The sequence below is a fragment of the Ovis canadensis genome, chromosome 17, assembly GCF_042477335.2.
Source record: "Ovis canadensis isolate MfBH-ARS-UI-01 breed Bighorn chromosome 17, ARS-UI_OviCan_v2, whole genome shotgun sequence".
Classification (NCBI taxonomy): Eukaryota; Metazoa; Chordata; class Mammalia; order Artiodactyla; family Bovidae; genus Ovis; species Ovis canadensis.
Genome location: NC_091261.1, coordinates 82800276 through 82827650, shown reverse-complemented (window position 1 = coordinate 82827650; position 27375 = coordinate 82800276). Strand labels below are relative to the sequence as shown.

Here is a 27375-nt window from a genome sequence, read left to right as displayed (position 1 = left end):
CCCGCCACACTTGGGATGCATCTGCTTGGACGCCGTGCTGGCCGTGGGGAAGGAGCAGAGAAGTGTGACTGAGGAGCTGGCCCCGAGGGCCTTGCCAGGCAGGTCTCCAGAAGTATCTCTTTTAGGCTGAGCCAAGCCCCAGGGTCACGGCCACAAGAGCGGAGCCGCAAACCCCTGAGGAGGGGCGGGGGGCGCGGGATGAAAGGCTGGCTTCTCCCTGGTGCAGACAGAGGCCAGGACTCCCACCCGGGAGTGCCCAGACCCAGCTGCTGCCCTGGCCTGTGCCTGACGGTTGTGACTCTGGGGCCTGGGTTACCACAGCCTCTGCGACAGTCGCGGCCAGGAGGCCAGCACCAGGGGGGGAGGGAGCACGTGGTGGGTCCACCAGGCCCCCCAGGAAGCCAGCTGCCGGGGCAAAGGGGCCTGGGGAAGGGCAGGGTGCGGGCCTGTGCAGGTCCTGTGGGGGCTGCAGGTCTGGCCCGGGTCAGCCCCGCGGCTTCGGACCAGCATGTGGGATGTGCCTGGACCTCGGGTGGCGGGGGGCGCCTGACCGTCCCCGAGGCACGTGGAGCCGCCCAGGTGCCGCGCTTGGCCAGGGAAGTGGCAGGAGGGGCTGGTGGCTTCGGGATCCCATGCGCTTCCGGTTAGGCCTCTGGGCAGAGCGGGCTGGGGTGGAGACGGGCCCGAGGTGAGCAAGGGCCTGTGGAGCTGCCGTCCCGGCCTTGTGCCCTCAGCAGCTCTCGGAATGTGCAGAGGGGCACGCCAGGCATTTGCTCACAGCTTCGCAAATGGCAGGGGCCGCCTTCCAGAAGGTAGCATGTGGAGATGTTGAAGTCAGGGCAGTTGCTTATGGAAGTCTGACGTTCGTGCCTGGCTCCTTGGCTCCACGGCACGCAGAGCCCAGGCTCCCAGCCCCGCTGGTTGTGTGACACGGCCTCCCCCCCTCACCCCAGCGTGAACACGGCCACTGCTCCCACCACCCCATCCCCTTCCGTCCTGACAACCCCGTCCAAGATCGAACCTATGAAGGCCTTCGACTCCCGGTTCACGGAGCGCTCCAAAGCCACGCCGGGGACGCCTGCCTCGGCCAGCGTGACCCCGGCAGCCGCGGAAAGGTAGGTGGTGGCTGCGTGGGCCCCGGGAACGGGGGCAGGCGGGTCCCAGCCTCGCATGCCGGCTTCCTGCTCGCGCACCAGCCAGGAGGTAGAGAGCCGAGACAGTGAGGGACTGGAGGCCTCTGAGCCCCCACAGCGTATCCTCGCCTCCCCGAGGACAGGCAGCAGCCCCCCCCCCCGGGGCTCCAGGACCCTGCCGAGCCGGCCGCCTGAGCATTCCAGCCTCTGCAACTGCCCTGGAGCCTCTCTGCCCCCAGGGGGGCCTCGGAGCGAGCCCACTGAGGCACGGAGCTCACTGCCCGGTCCAGCGAGTCAAGGGCTGGAGGGGTGCGAGCGGGGCCAGGCCACCTTCCTTGGCCCAGGCCGAGGTGCCAGTCGCTTCCTGGAGCTGCGTCCCCTTCGGCACGTCAGGGACAGGGGCCTGAGACCTGCAGGAGCCCCTCGGCCAGCTGGCGCCCAGAGGAGGCGGCAGCTGTGGCGAGACCGGTCCTTGCCGTGGACGGCGGCGTGGAGCTGAAGCACCCGCGCTGCCCCAGGGCTGAACCCAGTGTGGAACCAGCGTGTCTGGGCAGGGCCCACTCTCGGGGAAGGGCATGGGGCACTGCAGGCAGCGTGGCCTCTGACCTTGGTGTGCGGTCAGCAGGGTGGTGGACCTGTAGCCTCGCGCTGCTGGACGCTCTGGAAAGTGGTGAGATGAGACGTGCCGCTGAACAGGAAGTGAGGGGTGCCGAGGGGCCTCCCACCCCGATGCGGGAGGGTGAGCTGGGCCCCGAGGCCACCAGGCTGGCTCCCTCAGGAGCTGTCACCCCCGTCCCTTCCAGCTTGTTAGACGCTTACAGCCCCAGCAGGGCCTGCGGGATGAGGCGTCAGGCCCGCCATCCTCGCCCTCCCCCTTGACAGCGGCAGAGAATACCTGAGCCCGTGACCCAAGCGCACGCAAGGGAGTGCCAGTGTGCGCGCGTGCAGGCGGGGTCCCTCCCGCGCAGCCCGCCCCGCGGTTCCCCTGCTCCCAGCACGGCCCCAGCCTTCTTACTGTGCCCGCGGCGTGCTGTTTCCAAAAGGTGTCATCAGCCACGGCACGGCCTTTTCGTGGGGCTTTCTTTCTCTTAACGTGTTTAGGGTGCTTCCACACGTTTTCGTGATTTGGTAGCTTCCTTCTCTCTTTAAAGTGCGCGTTTGTCGTGCGTAGTTGTGGTTGCCCTGGGCCCTCGTTGCTCAGTGCCCTCGCTGGTTGGGAGCACGCCTTCTAGGCGCACGGGCTTAGTTACCCCTCGGCTCACGGGGTCCTCCTGCCCCTTGCGTGCCCAGGTGGCCTCCCGGCCCCTGGACCACCAGGGAAGCCCTCTCCTAACTTGTCTCATTTGTCAGCTTTCGGGGACAAGTAGGGATTCGATTGGCTACCCTGTGGCTAGCAGTCCCGGGGAAACGCCGTGGGTCTGTGTCATGCAGGTTGAGAGAGCAGAGCCTGGTGAAGGAGCTGAGGCCCCGCGACGTCCTGGAGAGCAGCAGCGACAGCGATGAGAAGGCGCCCGCGGCCAAGCCCTCCTCGCTGCCCAAGCGCAAGCTGGAGCTGGAGGGGGAGGCCGTGGAGAAGAAGAAGAAGGGGCGGCCGCGCAAGGACGCGCGGCTCCTGCCCATGGCCCTGTCCATGCAGGTGAGCCTGGCGGGGGCGCCTCCGGGCCGGGGCCGCCCCACCCCCCGGAGTCCTCGAGCCCCCCAGGGCAGCTGCCTCGTGCCCACAGCGGCCTGCCCCTCTGTGCCGTGCAGCTGCCCTGCGGTCCTCAGGGAGGAGAAGCCGGGGCTGCAGGCCCAGCCTCGCTCGGGGACTCACCCGCGCCTGGCGCTGCCCTCCAGCGCTGGCACGCGCTCAGGGACACCTCTGCTCTTGCAGTCCCCCGCTGCCCTCACCGCCGAGAAGGACACTGTGTGTGTGTCCATCCCAGCGCCTGCGCTGAAGCTGCCGATGCCGGGCCCCCAGAGAGCCTTCACCCTCCAGGTGAGCTCGCCCTGGGCCGCGAGCCCGAGCGGCCCCCGACTCTGGCTGCTCCCACGCAGCCCTCCACCTTCGGGGGCGCTGTGGCTGATCCGAGCAGCCACCCGGTCTTACGGAGCGGCTGGCCTCCTTGGGGACCCCGTGGCTTGCCCTCCGAGGCCTGCTGCCCCCCTGGGCGCCCAGCTCCTTAAGACCCACTCCAGGGGTCCCTTCTCCCAGAAGCCTTCTCGGTCTTGGCTCTGGGCCTTGGGCTCGGTGCCTGGGGGGCCGACCCGCCTGCGGGGCCGTCCATGTCGCGCCCCCGACACAGGTGGCCGTGAGGGGGTGTGAGGTCTGTTCACAGCGCGCACCTGGGGCTGGTGGTCCTTGGCCCAGAGGCCCCAGCCTCACACGCCGTCCCCTCACCCTGGGGACCCCCGTGCCGGTGGGGCATGCCGCCCTGCCCAGGCTCCCCTCGGGGTCTCCGGGTGGGGCCCCTGGTTCTTTGCACGAGTAGCCGGTCCCCCACCCTGGGGCCTTCCCCGTAGCGCCAGGTGGGACTACTTGGTTTCTGGGGGCCTGGCCAGCCCTCCGCCCAGCTCAGCTGCTGGGGCCTCCCAAGTGCCGGCGTTCCTGTCTGCCTGTGTGGGGCTGACGCCAACCCGCACCATCGCCCCACGCTCACCTGGAGGGACAGTGGGCTCTCGCGAGCACGCCGGGCACCTCGGGCCTCCCAGACCTCCTCCAGGAGCCGGCCTGCCTCTGCGCCTGCCACACCCCACAGCTGTTGAAGGCCATGTGCCCCAGCTCTGCGCTCGAGCTGGGCCCTGCCACACTCCATGCTCTTGGCCCATCACCTGTGGCCGCTGCGCCCCTTTTCCTGAGCGGGGGTGTCGGGATAAAGAGGCATCAGTCTTCAGCTCCGGCCCGGCGTGTCCACTCGACAGGCAGAGACCCGGCAGTCACCCACTCCAGGCGCCTGTCCCCGTGACCACTCCTCCTGACCCCACAGCCGGTGGTGGCAGCTCTGTCCGCCCCCCGGGCCCGCTTCTGAGGCCAGCTCCCCTGAAGGCTTGTCTCGCATCCCCCAGGTGAGCTCCGACCCCTCCATGTACATCGAGGTGGAGAATGAGGTGGCGGCCGGAGGCAGCCTGAAGCTGAGCCGTTTGAAATGCAGCCGCGAGGGGAAGGAGTGGGAGACGGTGCTCCCCGGCCGCATCCTCACGGCCGCCGGCAGCGGGTAAGGGCAGGGCCTTGCCCCAGTGCACACAGGGCGGCCCCTGCACTGCGCCCGACCCGCTGCGTCCCTGGGCACCTCGAAGGTGGCACTGTCCCCCGCGTGCTTCAGGAGGGGAACCCCGCCCCGGGCATCGTGGCCAGCCTCCTGCAGGCCCTGTGTGCAGGTTGACTGCCTGCCTCTGACCGTCACTGGCTGCGTCTCTGAACCGAGTGTTTGTGCAGGGAAGTGAGCAAGGCTTTCCGACAGTCCTCCCAGCCCCCAGGCTGGCCCTTTCAGGTCCTGCCCTTCAAGGGGAGCTCTACTCGGGGCTCAGCCCCACAGTGTCTTCCCACGGGCTCCAGGGCCGCTGGAGGGGCCCCGCACTCGCTTCCTCTGGAGGGAGGGCCCATCTGAGCCGTGCACGCTCCCTCACGAGCATGCTCATCTGTCAGGCCCGGGCAACGCCCTCACAGGTGTCTGCGGCCCCCACCTTTGCTGGACTCTTCCCCCGGCTCTGGTCCGAGGCTGGCAGGGCAGGGGTGTCAGCATGGACTCCCTGGTGGCCAGAGGCTGCTGCCGCGTGGCCAGCCAGGCCCCGGCCGGGTGCCCAGTTCTGCCGCCCGCTGCCAGGCCCCGCCGCCACTCCTTGGCGCGAGGTGGGGGCGCCACTGGGAGCAGAGCCTGCAGGGCCAGGCACAGCCCAGTGCCCCGTGGCCACCTGGAGGAGGGGACGCAGCAGTGCCCACGGCTGGCGCCCCTCCCCGGCCCTGGCCGCGTGTGCCCCTCCTCCCCCCGCCCCCGCCGCGTGTGCCCCCGGCAGAGCTCTCCGGGGCCGCTCTGGCTCTTCTCAGCGGGGACCACGGGTGCTCACTGTCAGGGCGCTGGTCCTTGCACAGCTTCTCCCGGGCCAGCTCGTGTGAGCCCAGGACAGCCCGGGTGGCCTGGGGAGAGGAGCCGGCCTGGCAGGCCCCTGACGCCCGCCCCCGTCCCCGCCCCCAGGGACGTGGTGTGCGTCGCCTGTGAGAAGCGGACGCTGTCGGTGTTCTCCACCTGCGGCCGCCGCCTCCTGCCCCCCATCCTGCTGCCGTCCCCCATCTCCACCCTGCACTGCACCGGCGCCTATGTCATGGCGCTCACCGCCGCCGCCACGCTGTCCGTCTGGGACGTGCACAGGCAGGAGGTGGTGGTGAAGGAGGAGTCGCTCCACTCCATCCTGGCAGGTGTGCTCGGGGCCCTCGGGGGCTGGGGCGGCCCAGGCCAGGGCTGGGGCGGCGGCCCTGCCAGCCGAGGGGACGAGCAGGCTCTCGGCCCGCTGCTGAGGGGCCTGGTGCCCGCTGAGTGGAACACACGGGAACCTTCTGCGTGTCTCCCCAGGAAGCGACATGACGGTGTCTCAGATCTTGCTGACGCAGCACGGGATCCCCGTGATGAACCTGTCGGACGGCAAGGCCTACTGCTTCAGCCCGTCATTGTCCACGTGGTGAGTGCCCCCCCCGGGGCCTGCACTCCTCTGTCCGCGCTCTGGGGTCCCGTCGGGGGGGCACGTGAGCGTTCCGGGGCTTGTCCGCCGGCATCTCCGGCCGGGCCTCTGCCCAGCACCTGCGCCAGGAGGCCCCTGCTGCAGGGCACCGGCCCGCACTGCGCCTGCTGGGTCTGCAGTTTCCCTGAGCCCCGCCTGCCCCTGTGTCCCCAGGAACCTGGTCTCTGACAAGCAGGACTCGCTGGCGCAGTGTGCGGACTTCAGGAGCAGCCTGCCGCCCCAGGACGCCATGCTGTGCTCAGGACCCTTAGCCATAGTCCAGGGCCGTGCCTCCACGTAGGTGCTGGGCGAGGGCGGCTGTGCACATGCGGTCCCTGCCAGGCCCACCCTGGCTGCCCTCTGCCCCACGGGCAGGCTCTGTCGCTTGAGAGGCAGGTGGCGGGCCCGCTGGGCAGTGCGGAGCAGGGCCTGGGGCCAGCCGGCCGGAAGCCTGCTGACTGCGCTCTGCCCGCAGCTCGGGGCGGCAGGCAGCCCGGCTCTTCTCCGTGCCTCACGTGGTGCAGCAGGAGGCCACCCTGGCCCACCTGGAGAGCCAGGTCGCCGCGGCGCTCGCCCTGCGCTCCAGCCACGAGTACCGCCATTGGCTGCTCCTGTACGCGCGGTACCTCGTGAACGAAGGTGAGCCCCGCCCCAGCCAGACCTGCCAAGGGCCCGCAGCCTGGTCAGCAAGGTGGCGCCAGCCCCGCTGTGAGCGGAAAGGCTGGGCCAGGGTACACGTGGAGGTCACTCCCGGAGGCCTCTGCGCCCCCTGCCCCTCTGAGCCCCGTAGGCCCACAGCTATCTCCCTCCTTCGAGCCCGTCCCGCCCAGCAGGGCCGCTTGCTGTCCAGCAGCTGCATGGCCCTCAGCCCAGCTCTCCGGGGCCCATCCATGTCTCTGCCCCAGGAACCCCGTCCCCTGACCCACGCCTGCCCTCCTCTCCAGCAGAGCCCCTGCCGACCCCTCCTCCCGCAGCCCTGCCCACACCAGAACGGGCTTGTGCCCAGGGAGAGGGCAGGTCAGGGCCAGAGCCGAGACAGCAGGCCGTAGGTGGTGTGCAGAGCGGTGGTCCCTTGGGCTCTGCGTTTGTGGTAACGTGGCCTGGGCTCGGCTTTCTGGTCCTATGTGACGTGTTCTGGTTCTGTGTTTCTGTAACTAGGGTTTGAATACCGACTCCGTGAAATATGCAAGGACCTCCTGGGGCCGGTCCACGCGTCCTCTGGAAGCCAGTGGGAGTCCACGGTGGTGGTAGGTGCAGACCTCCTGCCCCCCAGGAAGGTGGGGCGAGGCCTGAGCCGGGTGCTGAGAGCTTCCCAGTGCCCTCTCCACCACGGGGCCCAGCCTCAGAGTGAGGGTGCGGTGCCCACCCGTCCTGGCGGAAGCCCTCTCAGCACAGCCGCGGGGCCTCCGGTCTGCGTCTGTCAGCAGTGAGGCGCCGTCTGGTCTGGGGGCCCTGGGCTAGTGAGCGGCCGAGTCTGCAGAGTGGGGGTGGGGCCCGGGGGGTCTGCTGGCGGGGGTGCACCAGCTGGGCCGGGACACCGTCAGCAGAGGGCGTGTGACCTGAGGGCAGGCCGTGGACCCTGCAGAGGCCCGCTGCATGGCCTGCAGGACCTGAGTTCCCTGACCGGGGGTCGAACCCGAGCCCCTGCAGGGGAAGTCCAGCGTCCCCACCGCTGCACCGCCGGGAAAGTCCCCGCTCTCTTCTGAACTGACGCCTTTTTTGAAAAATACTTCTCCTGTCTCGGTCTGGGTGTTGGGGGTGGGGTGGGGGTAAGCTGAGTGAGCCTTCCGCCTTCCTGCCTAGTTTCGCCATGAGAATTGGCCGTTCCCGGGGAACTGGTGCCCAGGAGGTCAGGCAGCTGGCGGGCGCTGCGCACGATGGTGTGGGGCCCACGGGCCCTGGGAGGCTTCCTTTGGGCGCCATCATCTCACGTGTTTCAGAGCCACTTGTGTTTCCTGTTGGAATACTTTGGCGTCATTTGTTTCCCTTACTGATTTGCAGCAGCTCTTTGTATGTTGGGAGACGAGTGATAGAAGCTCCCAGTGCACCTCAGGGACCCCAGGTTTCTTGCCGTCAGAGATCAAAGCTCCACGTGTACCGGGTAGTGGTCGGGCACGGTGGGGCAGACAGTAAGCAGAGGGTGGGCACGGAGCAGCCGCCCTCCGGGGCCTGAGCTATCCTGCCAGGCCCTCTAGGGAAGCCTCATCCATCAAGGTCTCCACCTCAGGACCTGTGTCCTGAGCGGAAAGGTGGCCGTGAGCTGTGTCTGGCTGCTGCCCGGGACGGTTGGGGCTGGGGCGGCACGTGCTGGGGGTCTTTGCAGACTCTCCAGCGGCGGGTCTTGTCACAAAGTCTGCATTTTCTGGTAATTGTGAAAGACTGCGTCTGTTATTTAGCAACGCATCTTCCTCCTCCTTTAACTCCAGCCTTTCTGTGTGCGTGTCCGTGTGTTTCTTGCCAGCGCCCGTGTGGCCGGCCTCTGTTTGATCTGACAGGCTGTTTTTCCATCGCCTAGTTCAAGCCGGTTATGCCTCCCGTCTCCCTGTGTGCGTGTTAAAGACCGGCAGCAGCTTCAGCGAGATGACGGGCCTCGACCCGTGGCCCTTGCCACTCTGAGCATTTCCTCCGAAACATTTTCAGAGTGGGTCTTTCCTGGGGTAGCCCTTCTGAGGTGTTACGAGCCTGAGTAAAGCATTTTTATGATAATCTCATGTGAATAACTGTTTAGCTGGATTGAAAAGCAGGCAAGGCTTTTCCAGGGCATTAAAAAGAGATTTCCTGGAAGTCCAGGAGTTAGGACTACATGCGGGCCCAGGTTTAATCCCGGCTCAGGAACCAAGATATTGCAAGCCGTGTGTTAGAAAAAACTAAACACTTTATTGTGGATCTTGGCACGCCTTCCTTTATAGGTACGATGTGCCTAATCTTTGGAAACTTTGAGAATTTTTCTGCCGTTCACCTGAAAATGGTGTCTTAGGCCAGCATGCCTGCTTATCAGCCTTTCCACGATACCTGATCAGCCCTCGGTGGGGCCTTTCAGCCTTTACCCGTGTGAAATGCGCCCGTGTTCTCTGTAACTATCTGTGTCTCCTGTGGAGCCCGTTTCGTGGATGCTGGGCTGTGTGCTGGCGCCCACAGGCCTCTGTGGGGCAGTGGTGCGCCCCGCTCCCCTGCTGGGGGTGGCTGCTCCCCACCGGCCCCCGCCCTGCGCGGCCCCCCGCCCTGCTCGGCCCCCGCCCTGCTCGGCCCCTGCCCTGTGTGGCCCTCACCCTGCGCGGCCCCCCGCCCTGCGCGGCCCCCCGCCCTGCTCGGCCCCTGCCCTGTGTGGCCCCCGCAGCGGCCAGGCCCCGGAGCCGCCTTCCTGTGGGGTGTGCTGCGCTGCCCGCAGTGGGTGCCTGTCTCTGTCTCCTCGTCGGGGGTCCTCTCGCAGGGGGTCAGCACTGCCCGCAGGGGTTCTCCCCTCTCCGCAGCCATGCTCCTGGGGGGTCTGTGGATGGAGGCCCCGCCTGGCAGTGCGCGTCGCACGAGGGCCCGGGCAGAAGGGGTGGAGGAAGTGCCAAAGGCAGAGACCCCTGGACGAGAGGCCAAGGCCCCTCCTCTGCCGGGCTTGACCTGGGGCCCCTGCAGGCGGCCCCGCAGCCTGTTCCCGTCCCGCCCTGGAAGGCCAGGCTCCTCTGGCCACTGACTAGTGAGTGCAGAGACCAGCGGTGCCCGAGCCAGCGGCCACAGGGGGCCCAGACGAGCGGGACCCGCCTGGGACTCCCGCGCCTGCCGCGCGGCGCCTCCGCGTTCGGCCGCCCCCCCTCCCGGCGAGTGGCCCCCTCAGCCGCCTCTCCTGTGCCCGCAGGGTCTGCGCAAGCGGGACCTGCTGAAGGAGCTGCTGCCGGTCATCGGGCAGAACCTCCGCTTCCAGCGTCTGTTCACCGAGTGCCAGGATCAGCTGGAGCTCCTCCGGGACAAGTAACCTGCCCGCCCGCCCCCGCCACAAGGCCCACGGCTGCCCTCGCTGGGCCCCGGGGACGCCGAGACCGCGGGAGGCGGGCCATCGCACTCGGAGCCGCGTCCCAGGCTGCTGCCCCCACGGAGGGGGCGGCCCTGCCCGCAGCGCGCCCACCCTCCCAGGCCCGGAGCGGAGCTGGGCTCTGCCTGCAGCCCCGGGGCCAGCGCAGCCCGCCCGGGCCCGCCATCTCCAGCGTGGCCCCGGGTGGAACCGGGCCCGCCACCGTGGGGGGGCGCCAGGCTGCTTCAGCTACGGTGGATGAGCCATTGTGGAGGGAGAGCCCCAGGAGGCACGCGGATTACGTGGTCAGTAGACTGACCTGAGAGACCTATGTAAAAGGAAAGCCTGTCCCAGCCCAAGGACTATTTTTGTACTAGAATTTGCTACCTTGTAAAATGGCCAATAATCAGGATTTCCCTACAAGTCACTTGGACATCGGTCACTTGTAGGAAATTCAAACTCTAATTATGACAGCTACATTGAAAAATAATTGTACTGAAATTAACTTGTCTATCTTCATTTGGTTTTAATTTTTCAATGTTTGTAAAAAGAGACTTGTTTTTTGGGGGATGGGGCAGAGGGTGGGTGATTTCTTTTTTGTAAGTGTAAAATAAATGGACACGCATTGGATACCAAACGCTCCTGATTTCCCCAGCCTTTTCCTTCCAACTCCCAGGCCCTCCCCGCACCGTGGACCCCTGTCCTGAAATGGGAAGTGATGGCAGGGCACAGCCAGAAAGGGATCCGTGATGTCACCTGACCCCCGGCCCCTCCATGCGAAGCGTTGCGTAGCATCTCACAAGCTGGCAGGCCGGCTCGTCCACGTCTTCTCCCAGGCCAGCTGCAGAGGTCCTGGGTTCTGTCTGCAGGCACCACGGAAATCAGGAAACACAGATATCAGGGTTTTCTTAGGCGGCAGGCCCAGCGCTGACCGACAGGAGGAGACGGCTGGAACCACGGAGACTGCTGAGGGCTGAGCGCCTCCTTCCCTGGCGCCGCACCCCGTCGGTACCTCCATGTCTGTCCGCGCTCGCGGCGGGAAAGCAGGCCTGGCGGTTCTGGCTGCTGACATGCCATCTGGCTGCTTCCGCGCCAGGTGGTCGTCCCACCGTCTGTCTCACTGGGAAGTCACGTGGCTGAAGAGAAGCGGGCTCACGTGCGTGCCCGACAAAGTCAGCATGCGCACCGCCCTCGGGCACGGGCGCCTCGAAGCCAGGCTACGGGAGCCGCAGCGCACGGCCTGAGAGCGCCTGCCCGGGCCTGAGCCAGCAAAGACCCAGCCTCACGCGCCAGCTGCCGAAGGGAGATGAGGCTAAGGAGACGCACGTGCTTGTGAGGACCGGCCAGGGTCGCGGAGGCAAAGTCATGGCACTTCACACCCATTCCCTCGAAGAATCCTTGACAGTCAGCGTTGTTGACAACCACTCCTCAGACAAGAGGGGACGGGGCGGGGAGACTGGTCGGAAACGTGCGCTTCCAGCCAAGACAGACGGGCAGGGGCCACACTGACCCTTCTGCCTGGAACCACTGAAGGTGGCAGTCGGAGGGCACGAGGTGGCGGGTACAGCATGGACAGCGGTCCCCGGGAAGTGGGAAATGAGACGCGTCTGGGACTGCCCAACTCCCGCCAGCCGCCGCACCGGGGAGGGGGGGGAGCCGAGGCAGGGCCCAGCAGGACCCTGGAGTCCTGACGTGGCTCCGAGCGCCCTGGAGAGGAGGGGGCTCCGAGGACGGAACCCCAGAGCCTAGCCTCTGCACATCCAGCCACGTGCGGATCAGTGCTCCTGTAAATGGCCACAGAACCGTCCAGAAGGGTCGGCACCCAGAGCCTCGGGTGCTGTCCATTCCTATCCACTGGACTAGAACTCAGCGCACAGGTTTGGGGCAGAAGAGGACTCGGGAAGTCTTCCTCCGTTTTGGAGAATAATTAGATCCGTCTGCTCCAGATCCGTCTGGGATTCCCACGTGGCTCAGATGGTAAAGAATCCGTCGGTCTATGCAGGAGACCCAGGTTCAATCCCTGGCTCGGGGAGATCCCTGAAGCAGGAGATGGCAGTGCGCTCCAGCATTCTTCCCTGGAGAACCCCATGGACAGAGGAGCCTGGTGGACTGTAGTCCATGGGGTTGCAAAGAGTCAGATATAACTAAGCAACTAACACTTCCAGATCCATCTAACAAAAAACAAGACCCAAAGGGACTAAATTGCTTCCAAGAAGTTAGTTACGTTGCAGAGTTCAAGAGGATCTGTAAGAATACAGAAGTGCCCAACGTGCCGCAGGGGACAGTTGATGGTGTCCGGCGTCCACATGAAGATTACCAGGCATGCAAAGGAGGAGCTCAGGGCAAAGCGAGAAGAGTCAGTCTTGACTGCTCAGGCAAGACTGGCCCGGGAGTTCCATGGATGTCAGAACCAGCAGAAAAGGACATTGAACCAGTCACTATAACACTCTCCCTTCTTTCGAAAAGTGACGACAACTCTGTAGCTGGGAAAGCCGCAAGCAGACTTCTGCAGGTGAAGAACGGTGGCGCGGAGACGGAAAAGGCGCGGGACAGGCGATGGCAGCAGACCCTGCAGGGGAAGGGATCCGTGACCTTCAAGGCACAGCAGTGAAAAGGCGCCAAAACAGGAAACCCAAAGGAGGAAGGGAAAGGGCGTCGGGAGCCAGGGGACAGCGTCAGACAGCCTCGTGCACCTGCAGGGAAGTCTTCAGAGGAGGCGGCGACGGACAGAACAGACACTCGAGTACCTGAAGGCCAGAAGCTTGCCCCACCCCGTGCCCTGCGCCCCTCCAGGCGGCCTCCTGCCTCTGTCCGTCTCCCCGCCCCCGCCGCTCACACCGTGCCGCTGACCTCCCACCCTGCCCACTGGTGTTCCTCAGCTCCCATCCGCCTGCTGGCCTCCTTTGCAGGCAAAGCATGGGGTCTGTGTCTTCCCGGGCAGGGACCCCCTGCCTGTGCTGACCCGACTGCCCTGGGTGCCTCCCGGCCTCAGCCTCCAGGTGGTGGGCGCGCGCTCCCCACTCAGCTTGGGGCCACGGGCAGCTGTACAGCCCGGGGGCGGGCACCTGCCCGGCGTGTCTCTGTGTCGGCTCTGTCAGCCCGGCCCGCTCGTGTGTGGCAGGTCGTTTCTCAGTTGTTCTTCCGCTCTCAATCTCATTTTTGTTAATTTAAGCATCTGATTTTTGTGAAATTTAATTTTTGTCCTTCAGTAACTTATTTTACAGGACATTTCACCAGACGCATGGATGGCAATTAAAATAAGCACAAAAAGAAGATGGCCAGTGGCATCAGTCATTGCAAAATGCAAATTAAAACCACAATAACACATGCCTCTTAGAGTGTAAATGTAAGAAAATAGTCAAAATACCGCGACTGCAGAGCAGCCGGAGCGTTCACACGCTGCTGACAGGCGGGCACAGGGCAGTCGTGTTGAGAAACCGCTGGGCGGCTCCTGGTACAGTGGAACACGCTCCACCAGGGGGCCTGGCTCAAGAGGCAAAGAATCTGCCTCCAGGTGGGCAGGACAAGAGGCCCCCTGGCTCCGCCCCGGGCCAGGCAGACCCCCTGGAGGAGGGCGCTGCAGCCCGCCCCAGTACTCCCGCCTGGGAAGTCCCACGGACAGAGGAGCCTGCTGGCTGCGGTCCACGGGGCCACAAAGTCAGACACGGCTGAGCACATGAAAGGGCCTAGGTGTTTTATTCTTAAGTTTGGGTTTTGTTTTAAAGAAGCAGAACATTTTTCATCATATGAGGATATCTCATATTTCCCTTAACTAAAAAAAACAGCTTTACTGAGATAAAATTCTCATAACATGTAGCTCACCTGTTTAAAATGTACGATTCCGTGGTTTTTAGAATAGCCACACGTGCAGCCATCACCGTCGTCTCTATTAGAACGTTTCCATCGCTTCAAAAGGGGACCCCACGCCCTTTTATCACACACACCCCGCCCCTAAGTAACCACCTGTCTGCTCTCTGTCTCCATGGACTTAGCTCTTCTGAATGTTCCTGTTCATAAATGTAAACATTTCCTATATTGCTTCTAAATATTCCCTATAAACAGACGTGGTGTTCTGTGACTGGCTTCTCGTACAGCGTGATGTTGACGAGACCCGCTCACGTGCCAGCCCTCCCCTCCTCGTGGACGAACGTTCCGTTGTCGGGGTATTCCTCAGCCAGCCAGCCATACGCGTGGGTTGCTTCCGACCTCTGGTGATTATGCACAGTCCTGCTTTAAACATCTGTGCACGAGCTGTTGTGTGGACCTGTTTGCATTTCTCACATAGGGATATATACGTAGGAAGACTCAGTAGACATGAGCTTGAACAAACTCCAGGAGGTAGTGAAGGACAGGGAACCCTGGCGTGCCGCAGTTCATGGGGTCACAGAGTCAGACGTGACCTTGCGGCTGAAGGGCCACGAACGCTGCCTACGGCACAGCCGCATCATCTGTGCTTAAGACCAAGCTGCTTTTTCCCCTCACTCACAGGCTTGTGGGTCGGTAGGGGTTTGGATGGACTTGGCTCCATCCATGGCTCCCAGGCCTCACATGTTCCGGTCTGAGCTCTGGGCTAGCGTGGCAGCGGCTACTGGGAACACAGCGGAGGTGCCACGGTGGAAGGCGTGCAGGACATTCAGGCCTCTGCTGGGGTCATCCTGCTAACATCCGCCATCTCAAGCCATGGAGCCATGCCTGGACCCCAGGGGTGAAGGGACAGCCCAGCTCATCACAAAGGCACTGCGAGGGTGGACGAACGCGCCGCCCCAGGGGAGGAGGACGGAGGGCTGGCCATTCAGTCCACTGCACATCCAGCCTTCGCGTACCCGTGAGCTGCGCACCGTCCTTGGGGGCTTTGTTTGTAGGAGGAGGGTCTGCGAGGATAACTGGAGAGCAGCTGGGATCCGTCTCTGGCCCGTAAGTGGAGCCGGCTTTCGTGTCCCATGTTTGACAGGCAGTCGCACTCCTCTTCCATGCGTTATGTGCTCAAACGCTTCTGCCCGCTTTTCTCTCTGGTGGTTGCTCTTCCTGAGCTGTGTAGAAGCCCACATAGGCATATACATGTATTTATGTGTATCTTGATAAGAGAGATTTTTTTTCCAGGATTACTTGGCAAGTTACCAGCAGTAAGAACATTAGAATCCTTTTCAACTCAGACATTTAGCTCCTTCACGCATCTGGGCAAGGTCCTAACTTAATACCCTGTCATTTTGCCTAACTAAAATTTCCCTGAACTCTTTTTCTTTCAGGGTGTGAATTTGTAGTTTCGACCCCACCCCGGGGTGGTGGGGGTGGGGCAGGGAGGCGCCGCTCTACGGGAGGGCACAGCGCGAGCGCTGGGGGGGCCTGGCACCGCGCAGGGGGACGGTGTTTTCGGCCACAGGCACGGCTGCCAAGACAGCTTCGGGAAACGCGGCACCACCCCCAGCAGGAGTCCACATGGTCCGAAGAGGACGCTGCTGTAGTCCACCCCGCGGTGTTCGCAGGTCGATGCTCCTCCTGGAAAGAGATTAAAAGGCGAAGACAGGACACTGAGAGAGGAACTCCCCGGGTCACTAGGCGCCCAACATGCTGCTAGAGGTCAGTGGAGAAATGACTCCAGAAAGAACGAAGAGACGGAGCCAAAGCAAAACCAACACCCAGCTGTGGATGGGACTGGTGATAGAAGCAAGGTCGGATGCTGTAAAGAGGAATATTGCAGAGGAACCTGGAATGTCAGGTCCATGAATCAAGGCAAATTGGAAGTGGTCAAACAAGAGATGGCAAGGGTGAAGGTCGACATTCTAGGAATCAGCGAACTCAAATGGACTGGAACGGGTGAATTTAACTCAGATGACCATTACATCTACTACTGCGGGCAGGAATCCCTCAGAAGAAATGGAGTAGCCATCACGGTCAACAAAAAAGTTCAAAATGCAGTACTTGGATGCAATCTCACAAATGACAGAATGATCTCTGTTTGTCTCCAAGGCAAACCATTCGATATCACAGTTATCCAAGTCTATCCCCCAACCAGTAACGCTGAAGAAGCTGAAGTTGAACGGTTTTATAAAGACCTACAAGACCTTTTAGAACTAACACCCAAAAAAGATGTCCTTTTCATTCTAGGGGATTGGAATGCAAAAGCAGGAAGTCAAGAAACACCTGGAGTAACAGGCAAATTTGGCCTTGGGATGCGGAATGAAGCAGGGCAAAGATGAATAGAGTTTTGCCAAGAAAATGCACTGGTCATAGCAAACACCCTCTTCCAACAACACAAGAGAAGACTCTACACATGGACATCATCAGATGGTCAACACCAAAATCAGGTTGATTATATTCTTTGCAGCCAAAGAGGGAGAAGCTCTATACAGTCAGCAAGAACAAGACCAGGAGCTGACTGTGGCTCAGATCATGAACTCCTTATTGCCAAATTCAGACTTAAATTGAAGAAAGTAGGGAAAACCGCTAGACCATTCAGGTATGACCTAAATCAAATCCCTTATGATTATACAGTGGAAGTGAGAAATAGATTTAAGGGCCTAGATCTGAGAGATAGAGTGCCTGATGAACTATGGAATGAGGTTCGTGACATTGTACAGGAGACAGGGATCAAGACCATATCCATGGAAAAGAAATGCAAAAAAGCAAAATGGCTGTCTGGGGAGGCCTTACAAATAGCTGTGAAAAGAAGAGAAGCAAAAAGCAAAGGAGAAAAGGAAAGCTATAAGCATCTGAATGCAGAGGTCCAAAGAATAGCAAGAAGAGACAAGAAAGCCTTCTTCAGCAATCAATGCAAAGAAATAGAGGAAAAGAACAGAATGGGAAAGACTAGAGATCTCTTCAAGAAAATTAGAGATACCAAGGGAACATTTCATGCAATGATGGGCTCAATAAAGGACAGAAATGGTCTGGACCTAACAGAAGCAGAAGATATTAAGAAGAGGTGGCAAGAATACACAGAAGAACTGTACAAAAAAGATCTTCATGACCAAGATAATCACGATGGTGTGATCACTCACCTAGAGTCAGACATCCTGGAATGTGAAGTCAAGTGGGCCTTAGAAAGCATCACTATGAACAAAGCTAGTGGAGGTGATGGAATTCCAGTGGAGCTATTTCAAATCCTGAAAGATGATGCTCTGAAAGTGTTGCACTCAATATGCCAGCAAATTTGGAAAACTCAGCAGTGACCACAGGACTGGAAAAGATCAGTTTTCATTCCAATCTCAAAGAAAGGCAATGCCAAAGAATGCTCCAACTACTGCACAATTGCACTCATCTCACATGCTAGTAAAGTAATGCTCAAAATTCTCCAAGCCAGGCTTCAACAATATGTGAACTGTGAACTTCCAGATGTTCAAGCTGGTTTTAGAAAAGGCAGAAGAACCAGAGATCAAATTGCCAACGTTTGTTGGATCATGGAAAAAGCAAGAGAGTTCCAGAAAAGCATCTATTTCTGCTTTATTGACTATGCCAAAGCCTTTGACTGTGTGGATCACAATAAACTGTGGAAAATTCTGAAAGTGATGGGAATACCAGACCACCTGACCTGCCTCCTGAAAAATCTGTATGCAGGTTAGGAAGCAACAGTTAGAACTGGACATGGAACAACAGACTGGTTCCAAATAGGAAAACGAGTACGTCAAGGCTGTATATTGTCACCCTGCTTATTTAACTTCTATGCAGAGTACATCATGAGAAACGCTGGACTGGAAGAAACACAAGCTGGAATCCAGATTGCCGGGAGAAATATCAATCACCTCAGATATGCAGATGACACCATCCTTATAGCAGAAAGTGAAGAGGAACTAAAAAGCCTCTTGATGAAAGTGAAAGAGGAGAGTGAAAAAGTTGGCTTAAAGCTCAACATTCAGAAAACGAAGATCATGGCATCTGGTCCCATCACTTCATGGGAAATAGATGGGGAAACAGTGTCAGACTTTATTTTGGGGGGCTCCAAAATCACTGCAGATGGTGATCGCAGCCATGAAATAAAAGACGCTTACTCCTTGGAAGGAAAGTTATGACCAACCTAGACAGCATATTGAAAAGCAGAGACATGACTTTGCCAACAAAGGTCCGTCTAGTCAAGGCTGTGGTTTTTCCAGTAGTCATGTATGGATGTGAGAGTTGGACTATAAAGAAAGCTGAGCACCTAAAAATTGATGCTTTTGAACTGTGGTGTTGGAGAAGACACTTGAGAGTCCCTTGGACTGCAAGGAGATCCAACCAGTCCATCCTAAAGGAGATCAGTCCTGAGTGTTCATTGGAAGGACTGATGTTGAAGCTGAAACTCCAATACTTTGGCCACCTGATGCGAAGAGCTGACTCGTTGGAAAATAGCCTGAAAGATTGAGGGCAGGAGAAGGGGATGACAGAGGAGGAGATGGGTGGATGGCATCATCGGCTCGATGGACGTGAGTCTGAGTGAACTCCGGGGGTTGGTGATGGACAGGGTGGCCTGGGTTCTGCAGTTCATGGGGTCGCAGAGTCGGACACGACTGAGCGACTGAACTGAACTGAACTGATAGTACAGATACTGAAGGGTTTTTGTAACATTCGGGGTGAAGAGTCCTTGGCGTCACAGGCATTACTGCCAAAACAGCTTTGGGAAATGCGGTCCAACCCACGGCAACAGTCCAGCTAGTCGGAAGAGGAGTTGTCCAGCCCCGCGGTCTGCGCAGGTCGCCGCGGCTCCTGGAAAGAGATTTAATTTGAAAGTAAACAGACTGATTTCTTTTTTAACGCGCTTTGAGCTGCTGGAATGTGAAGCTGCTGTGCAAATAATTGCATCGTCACTGTTATTCACGGGGTCCTATTCACTTCTTAAAATCCCCGGGGAGCCAGGCGGAGCCTCCGCACGCGGGACCTCGGCTCGGCGGACTGCGCCCCACGGACCGAGGCCACCCGTGACCCCGGCTGCGGTGGGCCGCCCGCGACCTTCCCAGCCCCCTAGAGTCAGGAAGGGCGCGCCCCCGGGGAGCGCCTGGCACAGGGCCCGTCACACGGACTCCGCAGGCTTCGTTTGCGAAGTGTTCGGGCCATCCGGGCCTGAATTGAAGGGCGTGACCGAGCTCCACGGTCCAGACCTCCCCCTTAACCCCCATTCCTGCACACGGGGGCTCGAGCCTGGGGCGCAGGCTCCGCCTGGAACCCCGTCCCTGGAGAGCCCGCGCGCAGACACCCTGGCACCCGCCGGGGCTGCCGGCCCCCCGTCGCCCGCCCAGGGTACCGGAGGGGCCGCGCAGACGGGCTCCCGCTGGAGCGGGCGGGGGGGCCGCAGCCCGGCGGCGGGCTGCTTTCCGCCGGCTGGCTTCCAGGACCTTCCCGGGGAGGCCGGGCTCCGCGGGGCCGCGGCGCGCTCGGGGCCCGGGCGGCTGTGGGCGCCGCAGCCCCCGCCCGGCGCGGGCGGGCCGCGGACCGGGACCCTCCCGGCGCGCGCGAGCGTGCGGCCCCGGGTTCGTCCTCCGCCCAGCCCGCGGCGGAGACGCCCTCCCGCAGCCGCGCGTCGGCTCTCGGCCCCTCGGCGGGCGGCCCCACGCGCGCCGCTGCCCCGCGGCCCCCCACGCGCCGCTCGGCCTCCGGTTTCTGCCCTGGCGGCGACCTCGGGGTGAGGGTCCCCTCGGCGCCCGTGGCCTGGGGGCTCCCCCGAGGACGCCCCTTCCCGCGCCGTGCTCACCGCGAGCCCGGGACCCCGCGGCCGGGCCGGAGCCGGCTCTCGCCTCGGGGAAGGGGGGAAGGCGCTCTCCCGGCGGCCGGGTGCGGGGTCCGCCCGGCGCGCGCCGCCCGCCGCCCTCCCTTGCCCCCCGCTTTGTGTCCGCCTGAGCCTCCGCGGACGGAACCCCGCTGGAGAGGCGACGTGCGTTCTCCAGATGCGCGGTATGCGGACGCGGGAGACAAGAAACCCCAGTTCCGTTTGTTTAAATTGATTTTCCTCTAGATCTTGGTTTCTGTGCCACGTATTGAAAAATAATTCCAGACGCTTTACGAATGATCTGATTGTTAGAGTATTGATCTTTTCCTGTTTTTAAAGTTCCTCAGAGGAGAAACAATACTTTGTTATAGAGGCCAGTGGGGAAACAGGTATCCATGTGCGGGAACCGCGGCTTCTCAGGCGCAGCGAGCAGAGGCCACGTGAGACAGGCTCCTGCGCGGTGATGAGGTGTCCCCTCCACTTTGGCTGCAGGCGGTGGCGAGTTCTCACGTCTCTGGGCTTGGTCAGCGCCGCTCCGACCGTTGGGGCTCATCAGCACCGCAAGGGGCCACCTCGGGTGGGGATCAGAGTCTGTGCTCAGCAGTGTTGGTTTCCAGACAAAGCTGTGAACCTCTGCTAGAGGTTTATCTAGCAGGTAATGTAAACGCTTGGTTCATATTCCCTAGCAAGCATCCTGTCCACGCAAAACCCCTTCTAGCAGGTAATGTAAACGCTTGGTTTACATTGCCACTGACTTTGCACACAGCAGCGGCCTTGCCGAGTCCCAGAGCTGCCTCTCCACGTGTCTCTGAAGCCTTTTGTGAGGCCTTCTGTGACCTGTTGAATCTCACCTGGTGGCAGACCGACGGTCCTTGTGCTGGAGGTGGAGCCCGGCCGGCCGCTTGCACTGACAGTGTGCGTGTGGCGGGTGTGGACGAGCAGCAGATGGACCCGAGTCGGGCCTCTTGGGGAAACCAGGCATCCCCGCAGAGCGCACGGTCAGGCTCAGAACTGCAGCGGCGTCCGTCTCCTCTGAGTTAATTGGTCGATAGAGGTATCATGTCCTACGTAATCCTAGCTAAGTTCCCCAGGCTCCTTGGCGTCCTGTTGCCGGGGCAGAAGTGTCTGGAAGGAGCTTCAAGTAAAGCAGCTCCTGTGCCTGGAAGAATCACCCTAGGTAGAAGGTGTGAATGAAAACCACGCTGTGCGGCCACGGGGTCTCTCACCCGCGGGAAGCTACTGAGGTCATCGCGGCGGTGGCGGCGCTTCAGTCACGGCCATACCGCACTCTTGACGGCAGCCCAGCGGGGCAAGGACACCGGCTGCTGTCTCCACCCCAGGGGATCTTCCCGACCCAGGGGCAGAACCGTAGAGCCGCTTGCGTCGCAGCCAGATTCTTTTCTGACTGAGCCACCAGGAAAGCCCGAGGTAAGCATTATAATCTTCAAAACCTGATGTAAAGTATCGCAGTGAAAATACGCTCCTGGCCTTTGCTTTTGTAACTGAACACGGTTTGACGCTCTTTCTTTTAAAGGGCCACACAGATCCCAGTGTGTACTTGACAGAGTCGCTTGCTAGCCTCCGCGGGACGGCAGTTGCTGACCCCGTCACCCCGTCTGGGAGCGTGTCCCCGCTGCCCTCAGGCTGTTCTGCGCTTTCTTGAGCCACCTCCTGCCCGAGGCCTGCCGGGCCCTCCAGGCTGGGGAGATACCCGCAACCTGGGCTGGCTGAGGAAGGGCGCCCCAGAGCTGGGTGGCAAAGTTCTCGGGCAAAATTAGAATCCAGGCAGATCCCGACAGCCTGGGATCCAAGGAGCTGACATTTAATCCGGATAAATATAGGGTCTGAGGTGTTGGTGTTAAAATAGAGAATACATGGAGAGGTGTCTTTGAGAGGCCCGTGAGGCACTTACAGACGCAGCTTTGACGCTGTCCCGGACTGAGCTAGTCCTCGAATTCCCGGTGAGTTCCGGGAAAGGCCTCAGGATCCCCGCTCTCCACGGGCCTTCGTTTGCCTCGGAGGAGCCTTGCCGATGAGTGTGGCCCGTGAAGTGTGTTCTCCTGAGCCCACGTGGTGTTGCCGGGCCGAAACAAGGGCCTCCCTGCTGTCCCGTTTGAGGCGGGCCCTGGGTCCTCGGGGCGGGCCTGGCGGGGGCCGGCAGCCTGGGCTTGAGCCCTCGGGGCGCCTCTCTCCCCGGCACCAGCGGGGCGGGGTGCCGCCTGCGCTCTGGTTCTCGGGCTGCCCGCCTCACTCCTGGGCCCAGGGTTCTCGGGTGATGAGGCGCCGTCCCGAATCTGTGCGGCCGTTTCCCTGTTCCATGAGGGTGTGTGTGAGCTCCCACCTGAGGAACTGGACTCGGCAGTCGCTGGTGTCTGAGACCCTCCGGGCTCCGGAGGTGTGGACATTGCTGATGGTGTCTGGAGCCGAAATCACAGTATCGTCCGTCGTCTTAACCAAACGCTGATCCCCAAACCAAGAAAAAGCGATCATTTAGAAAACCCAGGCCCCACGGCGCAGCGCCCGTCTGTCCTCACACGCTTGTACAGAGCCTGTGACCGTCGCAGCCCGGGCGTTCCTGCTGTTTGAGGAAGCACTGCCCGGCCCTTACCTCTGTCTCTCGGTGTTTGCAGGGCGGGCGGGGCGCGCGGGGCGGGCGGCGGATGGCTCCCCGGTGGTCACTTGGAGGACCTCGGTCTCACCTGAGGTGGATTCTCCTTTTTGCAGCTAGGTATTTTGTGCCACGAGTGTAAAGCAGGTTATTTTTAGCCTGTCCTCTGACCGGGATTCCAGCTGGATGACGCTGCCCGCTGGAGAGGGTGGGGGTGGAGGTGCTGGAGCACTGCCCCGTCCTGGACCTGCTCCTGCAGCCCGGCCTCTGTCTGGCCACGTTACTCAGGTAGGACTTGCAGGCCCTCGAGCTCCCTTAAGCTCAGCGGACAGCAGTCAGCTCATCAACTCGTGGAGCCCCGGCTGCCCCCGGGGTCCCTCTGTTCCTGTGTGGGTCACCCGCACTCCCCGCCCGCCAGCCCAGCAGCTTTCTGCCCCTGCAGAGCTGCCTTTTCTGGGCGTTTCAGAGAAATGCACTGGTGTGATCTACACGCTTTACGTCTGGCCCCCTTCACGGGGCACGGGTGTCTGAGGCCCGGGAGCCGGTTCCTCTCTGTCGCTGGATAACAGTTTGCAGCTGCGGCCGCATCTTCTGCGCGCGCCCGTGTGTGGCCGTCTGGGCTCGCTCCAGTTTGGGGGTGTTAGGGTTACTGCAGCTATGGCCCCTGGCTTCTTGCAAACCTTCTTGCATTTTTCTTGGGTGAATACCTGGGAATGGAATTGCTGGGCCCATGGCAAAGTTGTTCCGCTTTTGAAGAGACTATCAGACCGCTTTCCAACGTGGCTGTGCCTTTCTGTGCTCCCACCAGCGGTGTGTGAGGGTCAGTACTTGGTGTTGCCTTTTTACTACAGCAGCTACAGTGATTGTGAGCTAGGACCTCACAAGCGGGTGTCACTTGCAGCTTTCTAACGCCCTAGCTTTGCCCGGTGGCTCAGCAGTCAGGAATCTGCCAAGCAGAAGTGAATTCAATCCCTGGTCAGGAAGATCCCCTGAAGATGGAAATAGCAACCCACTCCAGTCTTCTTACCTGGAGAATCCTGTGGACAGAGGAGCCTGGCGGGCTACAGGCCACAGGTCACGAAGAGTCCGACGCGACTGAGCGCCAGCGAGTGGTGCTCAGCGCCTTTTCACGTGGTTATCACTGCTGCGTTCACACAGCTTCTTGGAGAAGAGTCTGCTCAACCTTTTGCCTGTTTCTTGCTTGTCTTACTGAACGTGAAGTGCTCTTTGTATATTCTGGAAGTGAGCTGTTTATCAACCATGTGACGTGCGTGTATTTTCTCCCGGTTTGTGGCTTGTCGCGCCGTTGTCCTAATGGTATCTTTTTAAGGGCTAAAGTTTTAATTTTGATAAAATCCATCTTATCAGTTTTTTTCTTTTAATGGGTCATGTTTCTGGAGTCCTGTCTGAGACAGCCTGAGAGTGCTAGCCTGACCCCAGGTCGTGGTGATTTTCTGCGCTTTTCTCTCCTGGTTTTGGAGTTTTAACTCCTGCATTCAGGTATGTGGCCCATTTCGAGTTAACTTTTGTGTGTGGTACAAGGTGAGGGTGTCAGGGTTTTCTTTCTTTCCTTTCCCCCCAAAGCGCTGCACACAGACGCTGAGCTGCCCAGCACCGTGTGCTGAACCGGCTGTCCCTCCGCATTGAGTGTCTCGGCACCACTGGTGAAATGAATCGACAGCGAGTGTGAACGCTGATTTCTGGGCTTCTGGCCTGATTCCTTCATCAGTGTGCTCAGCCTTTTGCCGATGACTGACTGACTTTATAGTAAGTTTGCAGTCAGATGCTGCTGGCGTTCCAACTGCGTTTTTCAAAACAGTCTTTGAAACTAGAGCCTTTGAATTTCCACATACATTTTAGAATCCATTTGTCACCCTTATGAAGAGCCTAGTGGGAGACTGATATGGACAGAGCTGAATTTGTCAATCAGGTTGGCGAGCACTGTCGTCTTGGTGACACTGAGTTTCTGGACACGCGACACGGAACGTCTTTCTATTTATTTCAGTGATGTCTTGCAACTTCAGCGCACCATGCCGAAGCTCTTCCGTTAACTTTGCGTTCTGCTATCTTCTTACATTATTTCGTCCGGGGTTGTTTTATTGACTCCGTGTTAGATTGTTTGCTGCTAGTGTGTTGGAATGCACTTCGTTTGTATTTGTTTGTATTCTGTGAACTTGCTAACCTCAGGTCTTAGTTCTCAGAGCATTGTAGTGGCTTTGTTTCGAGTTTTGACACACGGTCTCATGGTTGACTGCGTGTAGACCGTGTTCGTGCCGTTTCTAACCTGGATTCGGTGCGGCTTGTATGTCTGTCTGTTTCAACACTGCGTCAACTGGAAAACCCGGCACAGTGTTGGACAGACGTGGCGAGGACCAGAGCGCACGCCCTTGGCTTGTCTCTGCTCCTCGGGGACGGATTCCATCTTCACCATCCAATATGACGCTGGCTGTGCGTTTGGGTAGACGAGCTCTTTACTTGGCCAGGAAGTTCCCATATATTTTGCTTAGAGATTTTGTCAGGAAAGTGTCGGGCTTCTCTTCCTGCGTTTGTTGAGATGGTCACACGGGTTTTGTCCTTTATTCCTCTGATGTATCCTGTGAATAGATTTTTTAAATTATTTATTTATCGTTTATTTTTGCTCCCTTGGGCTGTAGTTTCGGCTCAGGCTCAGGAGTCATGGTGGGCTGGGTTAGCTGCGGCATGGGGGGGTCTTAGCTCCCCAACCCGGGGTCAAACCCACGTCCCCTGCAGTAGAAGGCAGACGCGCCACTGCTGGACCCCAGGCAAGTCCCGTGAGCTGATGTTTGGTGTTGAGCAGCCCTGCCTTCCTGTGCTGAATCCCCCTCGGTCCTGGTCACTGTTTTGTGTGTTGCCCCCAGGGACGGGGGGCCTGGTGGGCTGCTGTCTATGGGGTCGCACAGAGTCGGACACGACTGAAGTGACTTAGACGTGGCTCAGCACTAGTTTAGCGGCATCGCCAGCGTGTATTTGTGGTAGTTACTTAGTAGCTTCTCTCCTTGTGATGTCTTCATCTGACTTTATAATTAGGTTAGTATTGGCATTACAGAATGACATAGGAGGTGGTGCCTCCTATTCTCTGAAACTGTTTGTGAAAGATTGGTTATTTATAGCTGAATACACGCCTTCTTGGATTATCTGGAAGAATCCTGCAGTGCAAGCTTTCTGGGCTTGGGCTTGGCTTTGTGTTGGGTTGGCCAAAAAGTTCCTTTGGTTTTTAAGTAAAAAATGAAAGACACGTTTTTCATAGTCACCAACAACCTTACTGAACAGTGTCTTCAACATTTAATTCCACTACCTCCTGCCATTTTTCAGGCCCCTTCAGGATTCCATCCTCCCAAAACTGTTTAATTTTTTGAGCAAAGAACTGTTCCCCTTCCCTTTGACAGTCTTTTCACAGGGAACTGAAATTCTTTCCATTAAGAGAATCTTGTAGGGACTTCCTGGCTGTCTCATGGCTAATACTCCACACTCACAGTGCAGGGGGCCTGGGTTTGATCCCTGGTCAGGGAACTAGACCGCACATGCCCCAACTGAAGATCCCACGTGCTGCACCGAAGACCTGGCCCTGTCAAATCCAGAAAGAAAGAAAGATGGTTTAAAATTTTTTTAAAGAGAGAACTTTGTTAAGACCAACACAAGTGGAATTGCAAGGGTGCCATGTCTGGTAAGCACGGCGGGTGAGCCAGAGCTCCCGACCAAGCTGCGACAGTTTTTACCTGCTCGTCGGGGAAACACGCGGTCCTGGGTTTCCTGATGGAAAATTATGTGTTTTCTGTCGACTGATTCCAGACGCTTTTGTTCAGTGTTCAGTGGCCTGACTGGGAGCAGTGCTTGCTGGAATCAGTCGCTTGGCTTTCCAGAAAGAGCTCGTAAGGGAGGACCCCCTCCCGCCCGTGCACATCACCTTCATCCCTGGTGGCTCAGTGGTGAGGGATCCACCTGCCCGTGCAGGAGACGCAGGGTCAGTCCCTGGACCAGGAAGACTCCCTGGGGTAAGAAGGCGCCCCTACTCCAGCACTGTTTGCAAGCCACTTTGACACATTGGATCAGTCACAAAACCTTCCCCTACGCTGGACAAATCTTCTGTGTGTGTTTCAGTTATGTTTTTACCTTTCTTGAAATAATAGAGCATAATGTGCTGGAAATGTAGTTTTTTCTTCCATCTTCAGTATCAAAATAGCTACACAGAAATTCGCCAGTTGCGGTGTTTTTGGTCTTTTTTTTTTTTTTTGTCTTTTTTTTTAATGCACGCTGCTATCACAGGTATTATGGGACAGTATAACACGATCGTCTCCAGTGGAATTAAAGACAAGCGCTACTAGACCATCTTACTGGGAAGCCAAATGAACTTTTTGGCCAACCCAATAAAAACCTTTTTTAATTAAAAAAGTAAAAATTTAAAAAGAGAAAAAAGGGAGGTCAGTATGTACTTGATTTGGTAAAAGGGTGTATGCGACCAAGCCCCCAGCAGGGCAGACGGGCACTGCTGTTCAGGAAGACACGCTCTTACTCAACCGTGTGTTGGCGCTTTTCTAATTATGGGGCTATAACTGGTCAGCTGAACTGATGCGTTCGCACTGTGGTGTTGGAGAAGACTCTTGAGAGTCCCTTGGGCTGCAAGGAGATCCAACCAGTCCATTCTGAAGGAGATCAGCCCTGGGATTTCTTTGGAAGGAATGATGCTGAAGCTGAAACTCCAGTACTTTAGCCACCTCATGCGAAGAGTTGACTCATTGGAAAAGACTCTGATGCTGGGAGGGATTGGGGGCAGGAGGAGAAGGGGACGACCGAGGATGAGATGGCTGGAGGGCGTCACCGACTCGATGGACAGGGAGGCCCGGCGTGCTGCAGTCCATGGGGTTGCAAAGAGTTGGATACAACTGAGCCACCGAACTGAACTGAACTGAACTGAAATTATAGGAAGGGGCTTCCCTGCTGGCTCAGTGGTAGAGAATCCGCCTGCTGAACAGGAGAGACAGGTTCGATCGTGGGTCAGGAAGATCCTCTGGGGAAGGACATGGCAACCCACTCCAGTCTTCTTACCTGGAGAATTCCATGGACAGAGGTACCTGGCAGGCTACAGTCCTTGGAACTGCAGAGTCAGACATGATTTAACAACGGAACAGCAAAAATATGGGACAAGGTGATAAACATTCATAAAAATTGTCTCCTGAAAATGTCTACGTCTCTTGGGGGCCGGTTCTGCCAGTTTTCCCATGGCACAAAGTGCCTCGTCCAGATACCTGCC

General features: G+C 59.3%; 1 protein-coding gene and 2 long non-coding RNA genes across 5 annotated transcripts in view; 1 reads left to right on the top strand and 2 right to left on the bottom strand.

Moving 5' to 3' along the window:
• Positions 1-10462, top strand: part of HIRA (histone cell cycle regulator) — a 46267-nt gene extending 35805 nt beyond the window's left edge. For all 3 annotated transcript variants that reach the window (XM_069558462.1, XM_069558464.1, XM_069558463.1), the window contains 10 exons: positions 954-1115; positions 2565-2769; positions 3007-3111; positions 4179-4327; positions 5306-5526; positions 5681-5786; positions 6000-6122; positions 6301-6464; positions 6984-7072; positions 9673-10462. In XM_069558462.1, the coding sequence (XP_069414563.1) occupies positions 954-1115; positions 2565-2769; positions 3007-3111; positions 4179-4327; positions 5306-5526; positions 5681-5786; positions 6000-6122; positions 6301-6464; positions 6984-7072; positions 9673-9789 (1441 nt within the window). In that variant the 3' untranslated portion in view covers positions 9790-10462. The remainder of the gene's footprint in view (positions 1-953; positions 1116-2564; positions 2770-3006; positions 3112-4178; positions 4328-5305; positions 5527-5680; positions 5787-5999; positions 6123-6300; positions 6465-6983; positions 7073-9672) is intronic.
• Positions 10327-14739, bottom strand: LOC138422895 (uncharacterized). The gene is made up of 2 exons (XR_011250054.1): positions 13648-14739; positions 10327-12394 (listed from the first exon to the last, which is right to left on the bottom strand). It is a non-coding gene; the product is annotated as an uncharacterized lncRNA (long non-coding RNA).
• Positions 14740-17240: 2501 nt separating this feature from the next.
• LOC138422894 (uncharacterized) lies at positions 17241-26840 on the bottom strand. The gene is made up of 4 exons (XR_011250053.1): positions 25844-26840; positions 25601-25692; positions 23134-24700; positions 17241-18501 (listed from the first exon to the last, which is right to left on the bottom strand). It is a non-coding gene; the product is annotated as an uncharacterized lncRNA (long non-coding RNA).
• Positions 26841-27375: the final 535 nt, after the last annotated feature.